The sequence below is a fragment of the Mustela nivalis genome (genome assembly GCF_964662115.1).
Source record: "Mustela nivalis genome assembly, chromosome: 1".
Lineage (NCBI taxonomy): Eukaryota > Metazoa > Chordata > Mammalia > Carnivora > Mustelidae > Mustela > Mustela nivalis.
This window is the reverse complement of record NC_139020.1, coordinates 148,315,048-148,338,587: the sequence shown is the minus strand read 5'-3', so window position 1 is coordinate 148,338,587 and position 23,540 is coordinate 148,315,048. Positions and strand designations below refer to the sequence as shown.

The window sequence follows — 23,540 nt, the reverse complement described above, 5'->3', positions numbered from 1 at the left end:
AAAATTAAGACAGGAAATAACAAGTGTTGGAGGGGATGTGGAGAAAGGGGAACCCTCTTACACTGTTGGTGGGAATGCAAGTTGGTGCAGCCACTTTGGAGAACAGTGTGGAGATTCCTCAAAAATGAAAAATAGAGCTACCCTATGACCCTGCAATTGCACTACTGGGTATTTACCCCAAAGATACAGATATAATGAAAACAAGGGCCACCTGTACCCCAGTGTTTATAGCAGCAATGGCCTCAGTTGCCAAACTGTGGATAGAACCAAGATGCCCTTTAATGGATGAATGGATAAAGAAGATATACATATATCTTCCATATATACATGTCCATATATACAATGGAGTATTATGCCTCCATCAGAAAGGATGAATACCCAGCAGCAACATGGAAGGGACTGGAAGAGATTATGCTGAATAAAAATTTTTTTGATGGATGGATTTTGTGTACTTTGTATTCTCCTAAGATAGGAAAATATCTAAAATATTTATATTCACACCTGTTGATGTCATAATTTATGGTTTCTGCTTTTGGTGTCATGCTTAGGCTTTCTCCACCCTCCAAATTATACAAATACCCACCTTTATTTTATTTTTGCTACTTTGATATTTAGTTTTTATATTTAAGTCTGATGAATCTAAAACGTATTTTGACATATGGCGAGTGAGTTGGTACTGAACTTATTTTCTATACAGTTAACTAGCCCATTTTTCTACTGCCATTTGTTTATTGAATCATTTCCTCGCAAATTTCAAATCCTGTCTTTAATATTTTCAAATTTTAATCTTGGAACTATTCCTTCACTTTTGTTTCATTGATTGCTCAGGTCCTTGTACGAATACCATACTATCGTTTATTTGAAAAATAAAAATATCTAGCAAAATAAAAATAAAACAAGGATAGTTTGGTTTAAAAGACATAAGGTTGTATTATAAATTTAAAATATTTTTTGGCTATTCTTCTAAGAGCACTTTAAACTCACATGATAAAAAAGTTTAAATTAATTTGGGGAGAATTAACATTTAATATTCTAATTCAGGAATATGGTATATTTTTGTATTTGTGAATGTTTTAGGTTTCTCAGTTAATTTTTATTATTTTCTTTGCAAGGGTTAGTAATATATGCAGTATGTATCATTATTGTACTATGTGATTATGTACTTTAAAAAAGAATAGTTGTTGGGAGTACCTGGGTGGTTCAGTTAGTTAGGCGTCCAACTCTTGATTTCAGCTCAGGTCATGGTCTCAGGGTATTGTGATTGAGCCCAGATTGAGCCTAGAGTTAAGCTCCATTTCCTGCTTGAAATTCTCTCTCTCTTTCTCTGTCTGCCCCTCCCTGCATGCCTGCACGCGCGCGCACACGTGCTTGCTCGCTTACTCTCTCAAAAAAAAAAAAAAATAGTTGTTAAGAGAGTACATTTTCAGAGTTCTCATCACAAGGAGAAATTTTTTTTTTCTTTTTTTGGTTGCATCTTTGTGAGATGGGTGTTAGCTGAATCTAGTGTAACATTTTACAATATATATAAATCTAACCATCATGCTGTATGCCTTAAACTTATACAGTAATATATATCAATTCTCAGTGAGACTGGAAAAAATTTTGATAATTAAAACATTTAAATTTTTTGAAATTAAAAAGACAAGAAAGATATAAAGTAAGGTATTAAATGGTTATCTCTGCTCAAATGATAGGTGATTTGGGAGTTTATTTTCTTGGTGCCTGCCTGTTTTCAAAAGTTTAATATTTATGCATGTATAACTTCTTTATACATGTTTAAATATTAAAAGTAACAATTCCAGAACACTTATGTGGCATGTTTTAAGTATAGTGATATATGAAATATATATAAATAGTTCTAATGAGAATAATAAATTTATGTTCAAAAATACCATTGGAAAATAAAAAATCACTTAAAGCTTTTTATCTGAACGAAAATAAGTATAACTTTAATTGCTCATAATAATTTTAAGTGTTGGCTAGCTGAAGGTGATGTCAAAAGCTGAGTAAAGGGCGCCTGGGTGGCTCGGTTGGTTGGGTGGCTGCCTTCGGCTCAGGTCATGATCCTAGAGTCCTGGGATCGAGTCCCGCATCAGGCTCCTTGCTCGGTGGGGAGTCTGCTTCTCCTGCTGACCTCTCTACTCTTATGCGCGCTCTCTCTCTCAAATAAATAAATAAAATCTTAAAAAAAAAAAAAAAGCTGTGTAAATTTATGATTTCTATTAGTTTCTCTTAACAGAGGAATTTTTAAGTCAGTGTTCAGTATTTCAAATAATATATAGAGTTGTCAGTTGGCTATAAGCTAGTGGTTTAAATAACATCTAATATATTTTAAATTATCTGGTAAGCCTCATAGCTTAATATGGAATGCAGAAATATTCACTTACACTTTTTAACCATAATCTCTTCACAGTGTAGATTTTCAGAAAAGGTGATTATTAAAGAAGAAAAAGAAAATATTTTTGAAGTTTGCAAAAGGTCGGTACCATTTTTAATTATGTAATTTTACTATAGTCATATAATTTGTATTTTTATTTTTGTATGTGTGTTTTTCATTCTTTGCTCTATGTACTTGGGCTACTATGCCTTAAGCCATACATGGATATTATTAATTGGTTTATCAGATATACTCAGATGTCAGGGATACTTTTAGTTACCTTAAAGCTGTGACAAAGATTTTTGAGCCATTAAAATATTTTTTGAGGAAGGAATAAGGAAGAGTGATAAAAGAAAAAAGAATGTGAAATGTGTATGTGACTTTTATGGAAGTAAAATGACAAGAAATCCGATGAATATTGCATTTTGCAGGTATCTGATGTGGTTGTGGTAATTAGTACTAATAGTTACAGTACACTCACTAGTACATATGCAAATACCAAACTTAGAATCAGAGGGCACCTTGGAGATAACCTGACCCATCCTGCACCCCAGTTTTGCTCTTGAGGCAAGGTATACTCAGATCAGGTGACGAATGTATTCAAGTACTTTTATATTAAGGCTGTAGTTTTCAAAGTGTGATCCTTTTAGCAGTAGAATCAAACACGAGCATGTCAGAAATAAAAATTATTTGGTCCTGTCCCTGACCTGCTGAATTAGAAACTCTGGAGATGGGGCCCATCAGTCTGTTTCAGTAAGACTACCAGCTGATCCTAATACGTGCTCAAGTTTGAGAACCTTTGTATGAAGGAAAAGCCTAGGTAAGAATTAGCTTGGCACAAAAACCCAGTTTGATCCATGACCATTTGAAATTTTAAAAGGGAAAAAATGACAAAAGTTAACTGTTTTTCTTCTATTGAAAGCATTTTGCTTACAAACTAGGGTCACTGCAGCCTGTAGAGTTTTATCATCAGTTTGATTCTACCATAATGACCAGGCGTGTGACACTGGACAAGTCAAGCTTCAGTCATCCAATCAAAAACAAAAGAATTTTGCTAATCTTTTACATCTATAAAGTTACGTAATTCTTATTTATTTCTTTTGTATTTTTGCTTTTGTTTTGAGAAAGGTTATGTTGGTTGCACATATTAGTGATGTCCCAAGTTGGAAAGAGAAGTGATTATCTTTATTTTCTGTTGTGTGCATGTGAGCAGATGCATGAGCAGAAGAAGGGTCAGAGGGAGAAGGAGACTCCCCACTGAGAGGGGAAGCCTAATGCAGGGCTTGATCCCAGGACCCTGGGATCATGACCTGAGCCAGAGGCAGACACTTCACTGCTTACCTGACTGGACACCTAGGCGCCTTTGTGTAATTTTTAAGCTCTGTCAATGCTACTAAGTTGAAACTGTTAAAAGCGTGAGACCCTCTTTTTTCTTACTATTTTTATTCTCCTCTGACCCAGGGAACCCCAGCTGAAAAAGCTTGTTAGAATTGTTTTTAAGGTAAAATATAGTATCTGAGTGATTTTTCTCCTAAAAACTGAATTCATTTCTATCAGTCAGCTTCGAGATACTTCCCACTCTCCCCCTTGCTTATTTCTTTTTCTAGGTAAGTGAAACTCCAGAAAACTCTTTAAGTTTTTCTAAAATTGGTTATATAGGATCTCATGTATTAAAATAAAGTCAAAGCTGTTTAAATCTAAGCAACCAAGAAGAGTACATTTTTTATACCTTCTTCCCAAAGGAGGCTCTCAAGTACATGTATAAGTTTATTAAATATACTTGTCCTGAAGAATAATTTATAATTCATTTATTTCACTGTACTGTCAATAGAATAATTGGATGTTCTTTTCTGGATTAGAATGCTAGCTAAGTTCCTTCTCAGCCTTTTTGTCTGGCATGATCAAAAATATTCTGCTCTAGTTTTAACCCAACCACCTTACTCCTACCCCTATCCTGGCCATTTACCAAGCTTTTGTTTCCTATTTAAGAAGGCAAGAACACTTACTGAAAATACTGAAGAATCATAGTATACCACATGGTATATAACATATACATAGTGTGTTAGGTTGTGTTTCCATTTATTTGATTCTCATTACTTTAATGTTTGTAGAGTAATTTGAATTCTGCTTTTGGCTTTTGTGCTCACACAGTGAAGATTCTAAAAATGCAGAGCTTGTGGTTGGTGAAAGTCAGCTAGCAGTACTGGCCCCAAAACCTCTATGCTTATCAGTGCCACCTTTGAATATAAGTGGTCATCAAGAAGACATATTACTGAAGCCCTGGATGAATGGTACTGTTTTCTTAGTAAAAATCTGTTGGCTTTTGATAATATAGAAACTGCACAGGAGGTTTTTTTTTTTTCTCACCCAAACCAAAAAGGTTTATAAAAATCAAACCAAGCCTAGAATATGTTAAAATTGGAAAGTTTGTATACCTTTGCTTAGAACTTTTGATGGAACAATTTTTTAAATATCTGTATTTATGTCATAGCGGTAGTACAGATAAATTATAGGTTATTCCTAAAATATTCATATTTTGTTGAATATTTTAGAATTTCATAATGTATTTTAGAATTTGTATCAGTTTTTTTGATAATCCATAATGCTTTGAACAAAATAAACTAGACTGGAGGATGAATTTAGAAACAATAAAATTTCTTTGTGTAGCCCACATCTAATTCTTCCGTACTTTCCTGTTATTTACTTTGTGCTGTTGGTGTTGCATACTACAGCAGCATGCCCAGATGATTGTGTGTTTTATCTTAAAAAGCCTTAACAGTTTTTATAATGAAAATTAACAGCAAAGCTATGCAGCAGAAACTTAAGCTTGTACCAAATTCATCTCAATGCTGCCAAGTGAAAAATGAAATTATTCAAAATAAACATGTTTATTTTTTAATCTTTAGAGAAAAACACTTCTAAATGTCTTAATTCTCATTTTAATTCTCATTTAACCAATGTTAAGGGAGAGAATGCCTGGTGCATTAGTAGCTCAGGCAGCCATAACAAAATACCACAGACCGGGTGGCCTAAATGACAGAAATTTATTTCACACAGTTATGGAGGCTAGAAGGCTGTGATCGGGTTTCTGGCAGGATTCCGTTTCTGGCTCTTTTCCTGACTTGCAGATGGCTGCCTTCTTGCTAAGTCCTCACATGGCCTTCCCTTGATGCATACATGTGGAGTGAGAGAGCAACACTCTGATGTCTCTTCTTATGAAGACACTAATTCCATCAGAGTAGTGTCTCACTCTTTTTTTTTTTTTTAAAGATTTTATTTATTTATTTGACAGAGACACAGCAAGAGAGGGAATAGAAGCAGGTGGAGAGGGAGAAGCAGACTTCCTGCCAAGCAGGAGACCCAACGGGGGATTCTATCCCAGGACCCGGGTATCATGACCAGAGCCAAAGGCTTAGAGAGAGAGCCACCCAGAAGCCTCTCATTGTCTCAGTTTTATGACCCCATGTGTCCTTAATTAGCTCTATAAAAGATTCGGGCCTAGATCCCAGGACCCTGGGATCATGACCTGAGCCAAAAGCTTGACTGACTGAGCCACCCATGTGCCCCGAAAAGGCCCTATCTTCGAATAAATTCACCTTGGGGGTGAGGACTTGAACATATGAATTTGTGGGGGTTACATAGTTCATTTTGTAATACCTGGGTTTGTCGGTTTTCTTTCCTTAGAAATTTTAATTGTGTATTATATATGTCTGTTTAATACAGAGACTGTCATGTGAATACAGTGTTCAGTGCTGCTGTATAAGGCTTTTAAGAAAGTATCTTCTACTTAAAATGAGTTTAAAATTTTACATCTAGGCCTAGAAATACCTAAGGAGCAGCTAAGATGTAATCATTTTTTATTTCACAGGCACACTGTAGCATCATAGTCTGTGAACTGAGATGACTAGTCCAAAGTGAAACTTTAAAGCAGAGAGTAGTGGTAATCTGTTTCATTGTTATGAAGGGAACAAGTTATAACATGTTGGTGTGTGATGTCATTCTTAATCATTTCTAGATTTCAGATTTCCAGGAAAATATTCTCTCCTAAAACTGCAAAATCCTGAAACTTGTGAAATATTTAAGAGGGAAAAAAATTTAGGGGTAAGTCCTCAATATTAAAAAAAAATCCTATAAAGCACATATTTTGGTGTTATTGCGCTATCATTTTTTAAGCACTTCTGGCCATTTACAGATTTTGAATGGCATTTGGTGGTAAGAAGCAGAAAATGAGTAGTGATTCATCAGATATTCACAAATAGTATAAGACACTGAAAGCAGAAGGCCGAGTGGGTAGGGTGGAGAGGGGATATTCAAAACAGAAAATGTACGATGAATAGTACCCTGTAATGGAAGAAAAAGCTAGTGATTAAATTAAAGCAGTTTATAAGAAAAGTTTGTTGTAAATATTTGATTCTAACATTTCTCTTTCTGTTAATCAGAAAAGCTACAGAGAACTTAGGTTATAAATAACTGCATCTGAAATATGCATATTATAATAGAATAACTTTTATAAAAGCATAAGGGGCACATATATGAGAAAGGGGAGGGAATGAATAAACTTTTAAAAACATTGTAAAGTAAAGCAATAGTAACTTTGGTATATTTTACATTGAAGGAAATTGCAAAAATTCAGACAAATCATTCTACATTTTATTTTTCATTATTTTTGAAAATATAAATTGGTTGAAAGTTTTTTTTATCAGGTCAGCAAACAATTTGATTGATACTGTTTTGGGTATATAATATTTCTGATTCCTTTAAATACTTTCTAACTTGATTATGGTATTTTACAATTACATAAAGGATTTATCTAATTTTCTAGGTGTTCCAGAAGCCCTTAGGGTTGATGCTACCCCATAGATACTGCAAATTTCATTTTAATACGTTACGTGGCTGTGAACGATCACAATGCAAGTTTGCTCATGTGCCTGAGCAAGGGGATGAGAAGGTAAAATATGTAAAGTCTTTGAAGAAGAGATTGTTTTAATAATCATCTCAGTCATATTTTTTTTTTATTTAATTTTTTTTCAGTGTTCCAAGATTCATTGTTTATGCACCACACCCAGCACTCCACACAATATGTGTCCTCCTTAACACCCACCACCAGACTCACCCAACCTCCCTACCCTCCTCCTCTCCAAATCCCTCAGTTTGTTTTCCAAAGTGGCTGCACCAACTTGCATTCCCACCAACAGTGTAAGAGGGTTCCCCTTTCTTCACATCCCCTCCAACACTTGTTATTTCCTGTCTTAATTTTGGCCATTCTAACTGGTATAAGGTGGTATCTCAATGTGGTTTTGATTTGAATCTCCCTGATGGCTAATGATGATGCACATTTTTTTCATGTGCCTGTTAGCCACTTGTATGTCTTCTTTGGAGAAGTGTCTGTTCATGTCTTCTGCCCATTTTTTGACATGATAGTCTGTTTTGTGTGGTTGAGTTTGAGGAATTTCTTTATAGATCTTGGATATCAGCCCTTTGTCTGTAGTGTCATTAGTGAATATCTTCTCCCATTCTGTGGGTTGCCTTTTTGTTTTGTTGACTGTTCCGTTTGCTTTGCAGAGGCTTTTGATCTTGAAGAAGTCCCAAAAGTTCATTTTTGCTTTTATTTCCTTTGTCTTTGGAGACATGTTTTGAAAGAAGTTGCCATGACCGATGTCGAAGAGGTTACCACTTACGTTCTCCTCTAGGATTTTGATAGATTCCTGCCTCACGTGGAGGTCTTTTATCCATTTTGAGTTTATCTTTGTGTATGGTGGAAAAGAATGGTTGAGCTTCATTCTTCTATACATAGCTGTCCAGTTTTACCAGCAGCATTTATTGAAGAGACTGTCTTTTTTATACTGTATATTTTTTCCTGCTCTGTCAGAGATTATTTGACCACAGAGTTGTGGGTCCATATCTGGTCTCTCTATTCTGTTCCACTGGTCTATGTGTCTGTTTTTGTGCCAGTACCATGCTGTCTTGGTGATCACAGCTTTGTAGTAAAGCTTGAAATCAGGGAACATGATGCTCCCAGTTTTGTTTTTCTTTTTCAACATTTCCTTAGCAGTTCAGGGTCTCTTCTGGTTCCATACAAATTTTAGGATTGTTTGTTCCCGCTCTTTGAAAAATGCCGGTGGAATTTGGATCAGGATGGCACTGAAAGTATAGATTGTTCTAGGCAATATAGACATTTTAAGAATGTTTATTCTTCTGATCCATGAACATGGAATGGTCTTCCATTTCTTTGTGTCTTCTTCAATTTCTTTCACAAGTGGTTCTGTAGTTCCTCGATAGGAACTACAGAAAGTACAGATCCTTTACTTCTTTAGTTAGGTTTATTCAGAGGTATCTTATGGTTCTTGGTGCTACAGTAAATGGAATCTACTTTCTAATTTCCTTTTCTGTATTTTCATTGCTAGTGTTTAAGAAAGCAGCTGATTTCTGTGCATTGATTTTTGTATCCTGCTACATTACTGAATTGCTGAATGAGTTCTCATAGTTTGGGGCTGGAGTCTTTCGGGTTTTCCATATAAAGTATCATGTCATCTGTGAAGAGAGAGAGTTTGACTTCTTCTTTGCCAATTTGAATACCTTTTGTTTCTTTTTGTTTTCTGATTGCTTTGTGTTCCGATTGCTAGGACTTCTAGTATTATGTTGAACAAGAGTGGAGAGAGTGTTGTGTTCCTGATCTCAAAGGGAAGGTGTCAGCTTTTCCCCATTGAGAATGATATTCACTGTGGGTTTTTCATAGATAGATTTTATGAAGTTGAGGAATGTTTCCTCTATCCCTATACTTTGAAGCATTTTAATTAGGAACAGATGCTGTATCTTGTCAAATGCTTTTTCTGCATCAATTGAGAGGACTATGTGGTTTTCTTCTCTCTTTTATTGATATGTTCTATTACTTTGATTGATATGCAAATGTTGAACCACCCTTACAACACAGGAATAAATCCCACCTGCACATGGTGGATAGTCTTTTTATTATAATGTTGGATCCTGTTAGCTAGGATCTTGTTGAGAATCTTGGCATCCATATTTATCAGGGATATTGATCTGAAATTCTCCTTTTTGATGGGGTCTTTGTCTGGTTTGGTGGTCAGGGTAATGCTGGCTTCATAGAAAGAGTCTGGAAGTTTTCCTTCTTTTTCAATTTTTTGAAACAGCTTCAGGAGAATAGGTATTATTTCTTCTTTGAATGTTTGGTAGAATTCTCCAGGTAATCCATCAGGTCCTGGGCCTTGTTTTTTGGGAGGTTTTTGATCACTGCTTCAATCTTGTTACTCGATTTTGGTCTATTCAGGTTGTTAGTTTCTTCCTGATTCAGTTTTGGAAGTTTATAGGTTTCCAGGAATACATCCATTTCTTCTACGTTGCTTAACTTATTGGCATGTAACTGTTTGTAATAATTTCTGATGATTGTTTCTAATTCCTTGGTGTTAGTCGTGATCTCTCCCCTTTCATTTATAATTTGATTAATTTGGGTCCTCTCTCTTTTCTTTTGGATTAGTTTGGCCAGTGGTTTATCAATTTTATTGATTCTTTTAAAAAGCCAGCTTCTGGTTTCATTGATGTGTTCTACTTGTCTCTAGTTTCTATCTCATTGATCTCTGCTCTAATCTTGATTCTTTCCCTTCTTGTATGTGGGGTTGGCTTAATTTGTTGTTGATTCTCCAGTTCTTTAAGGTGTAGAGACAGCTGGTGTATTCTGGCTTTTTCAGGTTTTTGAGGGAGGCTTGGATGGCTATGTATTTCCCCCTTAGGACCGCCTTTGCTGTGTCCCATAGGTTTTGGACTGAAGTATCTTCATTCTCATTGGTTTCCATGAATTGTTTAAGTTCTTCCTTGAGCTCCTGGTTGATCCAAACATTCTTAAGTAGGGTGGTCTTTAGCTTCCAAGTGTTTGAATTCCTTCCAAACTTTTTCTTGTGATTAAGTTCCAGTTTCAAAGCATTGTGGCCTGAGAATATGCAGGGAATAATCTCTATTTTGGTATCAGTTGAGCCTGATTTGTGACCCAGTATGTGGTCTATTCTGGAGAAAGTTCCCTGTGTGCTCAAGAAGAATGAGTATTCTGCTGTTTTAGGATGGAATGTTCTGTATGTATTTATGAGGTCCATCTGGTCCAATGTGTCATTAAAAGCTTTTTTTTTTTTTTATTGATTTTCTGCTTGGATGATATGTCTATTACTGAGAGTAGTGTGTTAAGATCCCCTACTATTAATGTATTCATATCAATATGGCTGTTTATTTTGATTAACAGTTGGCTCATGTAGTTGTCGGCTCCCATGTTGGGTGCATAACTATTTAAAATTTTTAGATCTTCTTGGGGGATAGGCCCTTTAAGAATGATGTGATGTACTTCTATATCTCTGCCTAAAGACTTTAGTTTAAGATCTAATTATCTGGGGTGCCTAGGTGGCTCAGTGGGTTAAGCCTCTGCCTTCTGCCCAGGTCCTGATTTCAGGGTTGTGGGCTCGAGCTCCACATTGGGCTCTCTGCTCAGTGGGGAGTCTGCTTCTCTCCTCTCTCTGCCTGCCTCTCTGCCTATTTGTGATCTCTCTCTCTCTTAAATAAATAAATAAAATCTTTATAAAAATATGTAATTTATCTGATATGAGAATTGGTACCCCAGATTTCTTTTGAAGCCCATTGGCATGAAAGATGGTTTTCCATCCCTTCACTTTCAGTCTAGTTATCTTTAGGTTCCAAATGGGTCTCTTGTAGACAGCATATGGATGGGGCCTATTGTTTTATCCAATCTGCAACCCTGTGCCATTTTATGGGAGCATTTAGGCCGTTCACATTGGGAGTAATTATTAAAAGATAAGTTTTTATTGACATCATGTTGCCTGTGAAGTCCTTGTTTCTATACATTGTCTCTAAATTTCTGTTCTATGTCACTCTTGGGTTCTTTCTTCTTTTATAGAACCCCCCTTAATATTTCTTATAGTGGCAGCTTGGTGGTCACATACTCTTTTAAACCTTGCAGGTCTTGGAAGCTCTTTATCTCTCCATGCATTTTGATTGTCAGCCTTGCTGGCTAAAGTATTCTTGGCTGCATGTTCTTCTCATTTAGTGCCCTGAATATATCTTGCCAGCCCTTTCTGGCTTGCTGGGTTTCTGTGGACAGGTCTGACGTTATTCTAGTGTACCTTCCTCTGTATGTAAGGAAACTCTTCCCCCTAGCTGCCCTCAGAAGCACTTGTCTAAAATTATGATTTGTCAGTTTCACAATTATGTGCCTTTAGGTCTTTCTAGATTCATTGATATTGGCATGTGTCCTTTCTGTCTCTAGGACAGGAACCCTTGTTCTGTTCCTCAGACTGGAAAAATTTTCATCCAGAATTTGTTCAACTATATCTTCTATTCTTCTGTCTTTTTCTACCCTCTCAGTGATTCCAGTGATTCTGATGTTGGAACGTTTCATGGCATCATTTATTTCCCTAATTCTGTTTTCATGTCTTCTAAGCTATTTGTTCCATGCCTCCTCCTGATCATTTTTCTCTATCATTTTGTCCTCTAGATCACTAATTCTTTCTTTTGCCTCTGTTACCCTAGCTGTTAGAATATTGACATTAAATTGGATCTTCTTGATAGCATTTTAACTTCTGTCCTGATGGCTCTCCCTGCCTTTAGAGATTCTGTGTTGTCACTAATGGCTTTCTCCATCCTAGCTATTGCCTGGATAATTGTTACCCTGAATTCCCTTTTTGACATACTGTTTATTTCTATATCCAATAGTTCTGATCGAGAGGACATAGTCTCTGAATTTTTCCTCTGTTGGATGTTCCTCCTCCTAGTCATTTTGGTGAGATGTGGTTAAGGGGTTTTATAGCTGAATATATCAACCACGATCCAGGCATGGTGCACCCTGGAATGCTTCGGAGCAATTGGAGTCACCCCCAAATAGAAAGAAAAAAGAAAAAAGGGAAAAGAGAAAAATGAGAGAGAGAAAGAGAAGAAAAAAAGAGAAAACCCAGCCAGAATGAGGCCAAAAAGTAAGATTTATAAGGTATATAAACAAAAACAGACAAACAAAAAGACCGACAAAGTAAATGACAAGAAAGAAGGAAAAAAAAAAAGAACCCAGTCAAAATGAACCCCAAGAATAAGGTTTATATAATACGAGAACAAAAACAAATACACAGAAAAACTGACAGAAGAAAAAGATGGGCGGGTGGTTATAAATCCTCGCAGTGGGAGAGGAAGGTTATTATTATTATTTTTAATTTATTTATTTATTTTCAGAAAAACAGTATTCATTATTTTTTCACCACACCCAGTGCTCCATGCAATCCGTGCCCTCTATAATACCCACCACCTGGTACCCCAACCTCCCACCCCCCACCACTTCAAACCCCTCAGATTGTTTTTCAGAGTCCATAGTCTCTCATGATTCACCTCCCCTTCCAATTTACCCCAACTACATTCTCCTCTCTAACGCCCCTTGTCCTCCATGATATTTGTTATGCTCCACAAATAAGTGAAACCATATGATAATTGACTGTCTCTGCTTGACTTATTTCACTCAGCATACTCTCTTCCAGTCCCGTCCATGTTGCTACAGAAGTTAGGTATTCATCCTTTCTGATGGAGGCATAATACTCCATAGTGTATATGGACCACATGAGGAAGGTTATTTTTGTTCTTCCTGGGTTTATCTTGTTATCTTTGTTAAAGGACTCAACTTTCCAGAGATAAAACTGGTTTATATATAGGGTAGTATTGAATAGGGAAAAAGGATGACCTTAAAGCTTATATCTATATGTATTTAAAAAACAAGAAAAAACACAGATGTATGTATGAAAAAAGTTAAAGTTAAAAGTTATTACGGAGTATGTTGTATTGAACCTCTAGTTGTAATGGTAGGTAGGGTAAAGAGATTAAAAGAACAAGAATTGTGAAAATGAATTAAAAACAAACAAAAAAGCTGTATCTATGAAATATACAGGTTTTAGGGTAATACCAGGAGCTTAATATATTGTTTTCTCCTGATGTTGGGGCTTTACAGTTTTATGGGGACCCTGTGGTGGTTGTCCTCTTGTTCTTTTGGCTTGCCTTTTGGGGTAGGGACCTGCTGTGTTGTTTTCTTTCAGTCAGTCTTGCTTGGGTTGAATTGTCCTGCTGCCTATAAAGGGGCTGGGCTCTGGAAACCAGTTTTTCAGGCTTTTGTTCTCTGGAGGTTTTTGTTAGTTTATTTGTTTGTTTTTGGCTGCTCTTTGTGGCTTTTTGTAGGTTTAGTGTTAAGGAAACTCCACTTAGACCTCTGCCTCAGAGGGAAGCCTCAGTCTGCTCCCCTCTGGATGGTCCAGAACACACAGACTCCCCCTCTGCAAATTCTGCAAGCTGAAGCGCAAGGTCCCACAGGCAGTGCTTGTCCCCAGCCACTGTTTCAGGGGTCGCTTGAAGTGCCTGTTTGTCTCTGCACCCCTGTGTGTGCCACTAAATCCGGGAGTGAATTTGGTCCAGGGAGCCTGCCTTTGCCAGGACTGCTGTCTGGGGACTGGGTCCATGCTGTCAGAGATCATGCTGAGTTCCTTTAGGTGCAAGCTGGGAGTGTCAGACCCTTGGCTGGTTCTAGAGACCACTGGCTAGTGTCCACATCAAGGTCTCTCAGGCACAAGTGGGGACTGTGTGGTCAGACCCTGGTCATGCAATGCACACAGAACGTAAAAGGCTGTAGTTCTAGAGAGCGCCCACCAGACTGCTTCACCAAGAGTGGGAATGCACCCTGCCGAGAGGTGGTGCAAGCAGCACACAGCTGGGTAGTGCTAGGACCAGGAACTGGAGGTTCTGCTGCACTCTCTCCTGCAAGGGTGGTTGCCAGCGGTGGCAGTCCTTGGTCCAAGGATTTAGGCCTATGCCCATGACTGCCAGATTCCACCAGTTACCCCTTAAGATCTTTTGCTCTTTTTAAGTGCTTTTAACCAGATTCCAAGTTAATGCTGGTCCCCAACCACAGGGCACTTTCATATTGGGGTGTCACTTTCCAATGTGTTGCTTCTGGTGGCTCCCTGCCTCTTCTGTTTATCCTCCGATATCCATCCAAGAGTTCCTACTCTGCTTTACCTATTAGTGTCTTTTGCCCCCATAGAGATCCAGCAGTGTATAATCCTACATCTCGGGCTGATTTCATGGGTGTTCAGAGTGTTCTGGTAGATACTTAGCTCACTTTAGGGGACTGGTTGAAACAGGTCTCCTACTTCTCTGCCATCATGCCCCTCCTCTCTCAGTCATATATATTTTTTTTTTTTGTTTTTAAAGCTTTTTTTTTTTTTTTTTAAGATTTTATTTATTTGACAGACAGAGATCACAAGTAGGCAGAGAGGCAGGCAGAAAGAGAGGAAGCAGCAGGCTCCCTGCTGAGCAGAGAGCCCAATGCAGGGCTTGATCCCAGGACCCTGGGATCATGACCTGAGCCGAAGGCAGAGGCTTTAACCCACTCAGATTTTCTTTGACTCCTAGTAGCGTAAATGAGCTTTGCCTGATTTTGTGCTTTATATAAGTGAAGTCATTCTTTTCGCTCAATATTCATCTATGTTTTTTACTTAATTTTAAACATTTCTTTCTCATTGCTGTATAATATTGAATATTCTGTTGTGTGAGTATATCAAAATTTATTGATAAATATTACTTTTGATTCCTTTGGGTGGTTTCTAAATATGGTAATTACAATAGTAATGCTATCAGTGTTCTTCTGCATGTCTTTTGGTGAATATATATACACTTTCTGATGGGTTATACTTAAAACTGGAGTTGCTGGGTCATAGGATCTGCATATGTTCAAATTTAGTCTGCACTGCCAAACAGATTTCCGAAGCAGTCTGCCTATTTACACTCTCATCAGCAATGCCTGAGAGTTCTGGTTGCTTCATAGCCTTACCAGCTCTTGATATTTATCAGCCTTTTAATTTTAGCCATTCTGATGGGTGGGGAGTGATGCCTTCCTTAATGATGACTGATGAAGCTAAGCAGCTTTCAAAATCATTGTTGGATATTTGGATACCCTCTTTTGGGAAATACCTAAATATTTTTACCTATATACTATGGGATTGTCTTTTTCTTATTTATCTTAAGAATTCTTTATATATTCTAAGTTCTTTGTTGGGTATGTGTATAGCAGGTAACTTTTACTAGTGTATAAGTTCCCCTTTTAATTTCTTAATTTTTATGTAATTCTTATGTAGTTAATTTCTTAATTTTTATGTAATCCAATCTTGTCCATTTTTTATATTAACTTTTTGTATCCTGTTGAAGAAATCTTTGCCAAGATCTTGTGTTTTTTCTTTAAAAGATTTATTGTTTTATCTTTGTATTTAGAACATTAAGCCACTGGGTATTGATTTTTGTTTATGATGTGAAGAAAAAGGTAAAGATAAATATTTTTTTCCCGTGTGGATCCCTAAGTGACCCAACAACATTTACGAAAAAAAGACCACTCTTTCCCCCACTGTACTGCTGGGTCACCATGTCATATAAATTAACTGATTATATATGATTGAGTCTATTTGTAGGCTCTCTGTTCAATTTATTGGTAAGTGTATTTATCCTTAGACCAATAAATGGTTATTTTTTTAAATGATCTAAATAAGGTTTTTAAAATTTTGAACATTCAAGGATTTCCTCCCTTCTCTAGTTGCTTGCTAATCTTGTTTATTTCCTTGATTATTTCTTTGTCAAAGCATCTCTAAAATAAGGCTTCTGTTGTGAATTCAATATGCATTTCAAATCTGTGAGTTAACCTAATTTCAACTTTTTATGCCATTGCTTTAAGTTCACTTAAAAAATATAGAATAAACAGAAAGATAGGATGGAAATTTGCGTCTTTTTAAATGAAATATAAAAAGGTAATGTTTTGTTTTTATTACTTGTAGGTTTGTATGGATATGTTTAAGAAATATATAAGTATCAACGAACTGTGTTTGCTACAACGTGCAGGTATGAGACAATGGAATGATTACTATAAATTCATGAATGTGAGTGTTTCAGACAATGTGCTGTTGTGTCTTACAGTTTGAAAGGAAATTTAATACTTATAAGTATGAAAACTGAATGCCTTAGAATGGCTCTGATGGTCTTAGAAGGATTAAAAATAAGTGGGGCATTTTGGTCACTAAAAAATTAGAATCCACTTTACAGTATACACTTTACAGTTCTCTTACATACTAATATTTGCATAATGTAGAAATTTTATGTAAAGGTGTTAAGACAGAAAAAGTAATATTGTTAATTGGCTTAAAATCTTTCTGATGGGATGTTTCAGAAACTGGATCTTCCCTACTTCTTTATCCTTCAGTTTTAACACTTAACCCTTAGAGGCAAATGTACCATCCATACTGGGTTCTTGCAATTCCCTAAACAGGCCAGACTCTGTTATAATATCAGAGCCACTGTTTCTGCTATCTGGGATGCCTTTCTTCCATCCTCCTACCCCATAGCAAAGACTTATTTATCTCTCAAGTCTTAGTCATAGGAAATAGCAGATTGTTGTTCACTACTTCTGATCACAGAGGTGCAAAGAGATGGGCAGCTAAAACTCAAAGCTAGCAGAAGGAAGGAAATTATAAAAATTAGAGCAGAGATAAATGGAATAGAGAGTGAAAAACAGTGAGAAAATGAAACTAAAAACTGGTTCTTAAAAAAGGCCCAACAAGATGACAAACGTTTAGCTAAATAGACTAAGAAAAAAGGAATATTCACATTACTTAAATAAAAAATGAAAGTCAGACATTAACACAATTATAAGAGAATACTATGAATACAATGGAATAATTGTACACAAAAGCAAATGAAATGGATGAATTCCTAAAGACATAAAACCTGCCAAGACTAAATGATGAATAGAAATTCTGAATAGAACTGTAACTAGTAAGGAGATTAAATCAGTAATCCAAAGTCTCTGACAAAAGCCCTGCACCCAATGGCTTCATTTGTCAGTTCTGTCAAACATTTAAAAAAAGAATACCAGATATTCTCAATCTTTCCCAAAAAGTTGAAGAGGAAGGAACACTTGATTACTTATTCTATGAGGTTGAGTTAGTCACTGCTTTGATACCAAAGCCAGGCATAAACACTGCGAGAAAAGAAAACTACAGATCAGTATCCCTTAAGAACATTGATACAGAAATCCTCAACAAAATACTAACAAACCAAAGTCCGTAGCACATTGAGAGGACTATAAACAACAGGTGGTAAGGATGCAGAAAAAGGGGAACCCTCTTGAACGGTTGGTAGAAATCCAAACTGGTGCAGCCGCTCTGGAGAACATTCTGGATGTTCCTCAAAAAGTTAAAAATAGAACTACCCTATGACCTAGCCATTGTACTACTAGGTATTTATCCAAAAGATACAAAAATATAGATTTTAAGGGGTTCATGCACCTTGATGTTTATAGCAGCATTATCAACAATAGCCAAACTCTGGAGAGAGCCCAAATGTCCATTGACTGATGAATGGATTAAAAAAAGATGTGGTGTATATATATATACAATGGAATATTATTCAGCCATCAAAAAGAATGAAATCTTGCCATTTGCAGTGATTGCATGGAGCTAGAGTGTATTATGCTAAGTGAAATAAGTTGGCCAGAGAAAGACAAATACCATATGATCTCATTCATATGTGGAATTTAAGAAAGAGAACAGGTGAACATATGGGAAGGGGGAAAAGAGAAAAAAAAGAGGGAAACAAGTGACTCTTAATGACAGAAAACAAACAGGGTTGATGGAGGGAGAAGGGTTGGGGAAGGGCTGGATGGGTGATGTCTCTTAAAGAGAGTACTTGTTGTGATGAGCACTGGGTGTTGTATGTAAATGATGAGTCATTGAATTCTACTCCAGAAACCAATATTTGACTGTGTGTTAACTAACAAAATTGAAATTTAAAAAGTTACATTTATTTATACTGTACTGTAGTCTGTTGTGTGTAATAATAATAAAAAAACAATGTATACCTTAGTTAAACTTAATTTTAAAAATTTTAGCCATCATCCAAGCCCTCAGCACGTCCCAATCACTGATCACACTGATTACAGATCAGTGAATGAAAAAGTTCAAAATATTTGAAGAATTACCAAATGTGACACAGAGACATGAAATGAGCAAATGCTGTAGGAAGAATGGTACCACTAGGCTTACTTGATGTAGGGTTCCTGCAAACCTTTAATTTGTAAAAAATGCAATATCTGCACTGTGCAATAAAATGAAGTGCAATAAAACCAAGGTAGGCCTGTACTAACATAGGTCTTTAAAAAAATGAAGTGGCATAAAGCAAGCTTCCAGAGAATAAGGGAAACCTGTATATGAAAAACCTACTTAGAAATCATACTTCATGGTGAATGACTGAAAACTTTTAAGATCAGGAACGAAAGCAAGGATACCCATTTTCATCACTTCTGTTCAATAGAGAACTGGAAGTTCTAGCCAGAGTGATTAGGCAAGGCAATAAAATACATCCATTTTGGAAAAGGAAAAGTAAAATGATCTCTGTTTGCACATTATCAACAATAGCCAAAATACGAAAAGAACCCAAATATCCATTGACTGATGAATAGATAAAGAGGATGTGGGGTGTGTGTATATGTGTGTGTGTACGCACATACATATATATAACAGAATATTATGCAGCCATCAAAAGAATGAAATCTTGCCATTTGCAACAATATGAATGGAGCTAGAGTGTCTATGCTAAGCAAAATAAGTCAGAGAAACACAAATACCATATGATTTCACTCATACGTGGAATTTAAGAAAACAGATGAAAATAGGGGAAGGGAAAAGAAAAAGAGGGTAACAAACCACAAAAGACTCTTAACAATAGAGAGCATATTGAGGGTTGGTTAAAGACAGGTGGGAGATAGGCTAATGAGTGAAAGAAATAACAGAAACATTTCAGTTTACAATAGCATAAAAAATAATAAAATATTTAGGAATTGACCACGGAACTGGAAATCATGTGTGGTGAAATCTACAAAGCATTGCTGAAAAAAGAATAACCTGGAGGAATCATATTTCCTGACTTGAAAACTACCTACAAAGCTACAGTAAAAGAAAACCACAGTACTGACATACAGACAGACATACAAACCAATAGAATAGAATAAAGAGCCGAAACAAAACCCTCTTATATGTGATCAAATGATTTTAGACAATGGTACCAAGACCATCCAATGGGGAAAGGATAGTTCTTTCAACAAGTGATGGTGAGAATACTGGATATCCATATGCTAAAGAACCTTTACCTAATACTATCTTTACCTAATACTATATACAAAACATTAATTCAGGATGGATCAAAAAAGAGTTTAATGTAATTTAATATAAGACCTAAAACAAAAGCCTTAGAAGTCATAACAAAAGATTTACAACACTGGTTTGGCAGGAACTTCTCAGATGTGACAGTAAAAACACAGAACAAAAGACAAAGACAAATGGGATTTCATGAAAATTTAAAAATTTTCTCCATTAAGAGACAGTATCAAAAGAATAAAACTTCAGCCCACAGAATGGAAGAAAATATATGGAAATCATATATCTAATCATGGATTAATATCCAAAATATATAGAGAACTCCTAAAACTCAACAGCAAGAAAACCAATCTGATTCAAAAATAGGCAAAATACTTGAGTAGACCTTTTTTTTTGCAAGATGTACAAATGGCCAACAAGCTCATAAAAAAGATGCTCAACATCACTAATAATTAGGGAAAGGCACATAAAACTACACTGTGATACCACCTAACACCATTAGGATGGTTACTATCAAAACAAAAAGGATACAGAGAAATTTGAACCTTTGGCACTTTTGGTGGAAATGTGAAATGTTACATACACTGTGGAAAACAGTATGGCAGTTCCTCAAAAAATTAAAAATAGAATTACTATATGATCCAGCAATTCTTCTAGGTATATACACAAAAGAATTGGCATCAGGGTCTTGAAAGATATGTGTAGACACATGTTCATAGCAGGATTATTTATAATAGCTGAAATCTGAAGATCCCAAATGTTCAGTGACATGAATGGATTAGGAAAATTTGGTATATACAAACAGTATATTATTCAACGTAAAAAAAGAAAAAGTCTTATTTCACTCAGCGTAATCTCTTCCAGTCCTGTCCATGTTGCTACAAAAGTTGGGTATTCATCCTTTCTGATAGGGCATAATACTCCATAGTGTATATGGACCACATCTTCCTTATAAGTCAAGCAGAGAGAGTCAATTATCATATGGTTTCACTTATTTGTGGAGCATAACAAATAGCATGAAGGACATGGGGAGTTAGAGAGGAGAAGGGAGTTGGGGGAAATTGGAAGGGGAGGTGAACCATGAGAGACTATGGACTCTGAAAAACAATCTGAGGGGTTTGAAGTGGCGGGGGTGGGAGGTTGGGGGAACCAGGTGGTGAGTATTAGAGAAGGCACGGATTGCATGGAGCACTGGGTATGGTGCAAAAATAATGAATACTGTTATGCTGAAAATAAATTAAAAAAAAAAATAGGAAAATAATCATTAAAAAAAAAAAAGAAAAAGTCCAACATATGTTACAATATGGATGAACCTTGAGGTCATTATGTTAAGTGAAGTCAGTCAGTCACAAAAAGCCAAATACTGTATGATTCTACTTATGTGAAGTACTTAGAGTAGTCAAAATCACAGAGACAGAAAGTAGAATGGTGGTTAATGGGACCTGGGAGGAAGGGGGAAAGGAGAATGATTGTTTAAAGGGTACAGAATTTCAGTTTTATAAGGTGAAAGGAATTATGGAAATGGATGAACATTTTGAATATATTTAATACCATTGAATGTACACCTAAGATGGTAAATTTTTTATTATGTACATTATATTACAATGAAACTTGGGGGGGGGGCAATGTAGCAGTTCATGTCAAAAGCTATGAAAATAGTCAAACCTTTTTCTCCAAACAGTTTAACCAAAGGAGATCATTTTAAAGGAGAGGCTATATTAATATTTTAAATTTTAAAAGTATTTCCTGACAAAAGAAGGAGTGCTTCATGTCAATTACCATGGACTACTTAAACACTAACAAATTTTTTCAGACTATGCTTGCTTTCTTTAAACATATGCAGTTCCAGTTTAATAAGTTATAGTAGCAGATACTGAATTTCTCATGTTACCTGCTAAGATGGCAACTATGTAGATACTACAAAGTGAATAGCAGGAAGAATTCATTTGTATGTGCCCAGGAAAAACAATTATAGTACATAAAGGAGCTTTAAAATAAAACTTAATGTTATTATTTTGTATTATTAAAGCTGTATAAGGTAATTATAACTTCAACATTAATTTTTCTTTTTTCTTAGATTTAAAAAAAATTTTTAAATTATATTATGTTAATCACCATATACTACATCATTAGTTTTTCATGTAGTGTTCAAGATTCATTGTTTGTATATAAAACCCAGTGCTCCATGCAATAATGTGCCCTCCTTAAAACCCACCACCTGGCTAACACATTCCCCCATGGACCTCCCCTCTAAAACCCTCATTTCGTTTCCTGGAGCCCATAGTCTCATGGTTCATCTCTCACTCTGATTCACCCCCACTTCCTTTTCCCCTTCCTTTTCCTAATGTTCTCCATGCTGTTCCTTATGTTCCACATATGGGTGAAACCATATGATAATTATCTTTCTCCTCGGTTCCATCCATGTTGATCCAAATTTTGGGTACTCATCCTTTCTGATGGTTGTGTAATATTCCATTGTATATATGGACCACATCTTCTTTATCCATTCGTCTGTGGAAGGGAATCTTAGCTCCTTCCACAGATTGGCTGTTGTGAACATTGCTGCTATGAACATTGGCACAAGCATGTGCTCCTTCCTTTCACTACATCTGTATCTTTGAGGTAAATACCCAGTAGTATAATTGTGGGGCCATTTAGTAGCTCTATTTTTAACTGTTTGAGGAACATCCACATAGTTTCCCAAAGTGACTATACCAATTTGCATTCTCACCAACAGTGTGAGAGGGTACCCCTTTCTCCATAACCTCTCCGACATTTGCTTTTTCCTGTCTTGTCAGCATTTGCCATTCTAACTAGTATAAGGTGGTATCTCAATGTGTTTTTTTTTTCTTTTTAAAATTTTATTTATTTATTTATTTTTTATAAACATATATTCTTAGCCCCAGGGGTACAGGTCCATGAATCGCCAGATTCACACACCCCACAGCACTCACCAAAGCACACCCCCCCCCAATGTCTATAACCCCACCACCCTTCTACCCATCCCCCTCCCCCCTGCCACCCTCAGTTTGTTTTGTGAGATTAAGAGTCACTTATGGTTTGTCTCCCTCCCAATCCCATCTTGTTTCATTGATTCTTCTCCTACCCACTTAAGCCCCCATGTTGCATCACCAATTCCTCATATCAGGGAGATCATATGATAGTTGTCTTTCTCCGCTTGACTTATTTCACTAAGCATGATATGCTCTATTCCATCCACGTTGTTGCAAATTGCAAGATCTCATTTCTTTTGATGGCTGCATAGTATTCCATTGTGTATATATACCACATGTTCTTGATCCATTCATCTGTTGATGGGCATCTAGATTCTTTCCATAGTTTGGCTATTGTGGACATTGCTGCTATAAACATTCGGGTGCACGTGCCCCTTCGGATCACTATGTTTGTATCTTTAGGGTAAATACCCAGTAGTGCAATTGCTGGGTCATAGGGTAGTTCTATTTTCAACATTTTGAGGAACCTCCATGCTGTTTTCCAGGGTGGTTGTACCAGCTTGCATTCCCACCAACAGTGTAGGAGGGTTCCCCTTTCTCCACATCCTTGCCAGCATCTGTATTTTCCTGACTTGTGAATTTTAGCCATTCTGACTGGTGTGAGGCGATATCTCATTGTGGTTTTGATTTGTATTTCCCTGATGCCGAGTGATATGGAGCACTTTTTCATGTGTCTGTTGGCCATCTGGATGTCTTCTTTGCAGAAATGTCTGTTCATGTCCTCTGCCCATTTCTTGATTGGATTATTTGTTCTTTGGGTGTTGAGTTTGCTAAGTTCTTTATAGATTTTGGACACTACTCCTTTATCTGATATGTCATTTGCAAATATCTTCTCCCATTCTGTCAGTTGTCTTTTGATTTTGTTAACTGTTTCCTTTGCTGTGCAAAAGCTTTTGATCTTGATGAAATCCCAAT

General features: G+C 36.3%; 1 protein-coding gene across 1 annotated transcript in view; it reads left to right on the top strand.

Moving 5' to 3' along the window:
- TOPAZ1 (testis and ovary specific TOPAZ 1) overlaps positions 1 to 23,540 on the top strand; it is a 128,835-nt gene that overhangs the window by 35,168 nt on the left and 70,127 nt on the right. Inside the window, exons 6-10 of the mRNA XM_082724755.1 lie at positions 2,414 to 2,478; positions 4,529 to 4,668; positions 6,393 to 6,478; positions 7,200 to 7,325; positions 16,240 to 16,303. Coding sequence (XP_082580881.1) covers positions 2,414 to 2,478; positions 4,529 to 4,668; positions 6,393 to 6,478; positions 7,200 to 7,325; positions 16,240 to 16,303 — 481 coding nt within the window. The remainder of the gene's footprint in view (positions 1 to 2,413; positions 2,479 to 4,528; positions 4,669 to 6,392; positions 6,479 to 7,199; positions 7,326 to 16,239; positions 16,304 to 23,540) is intronic.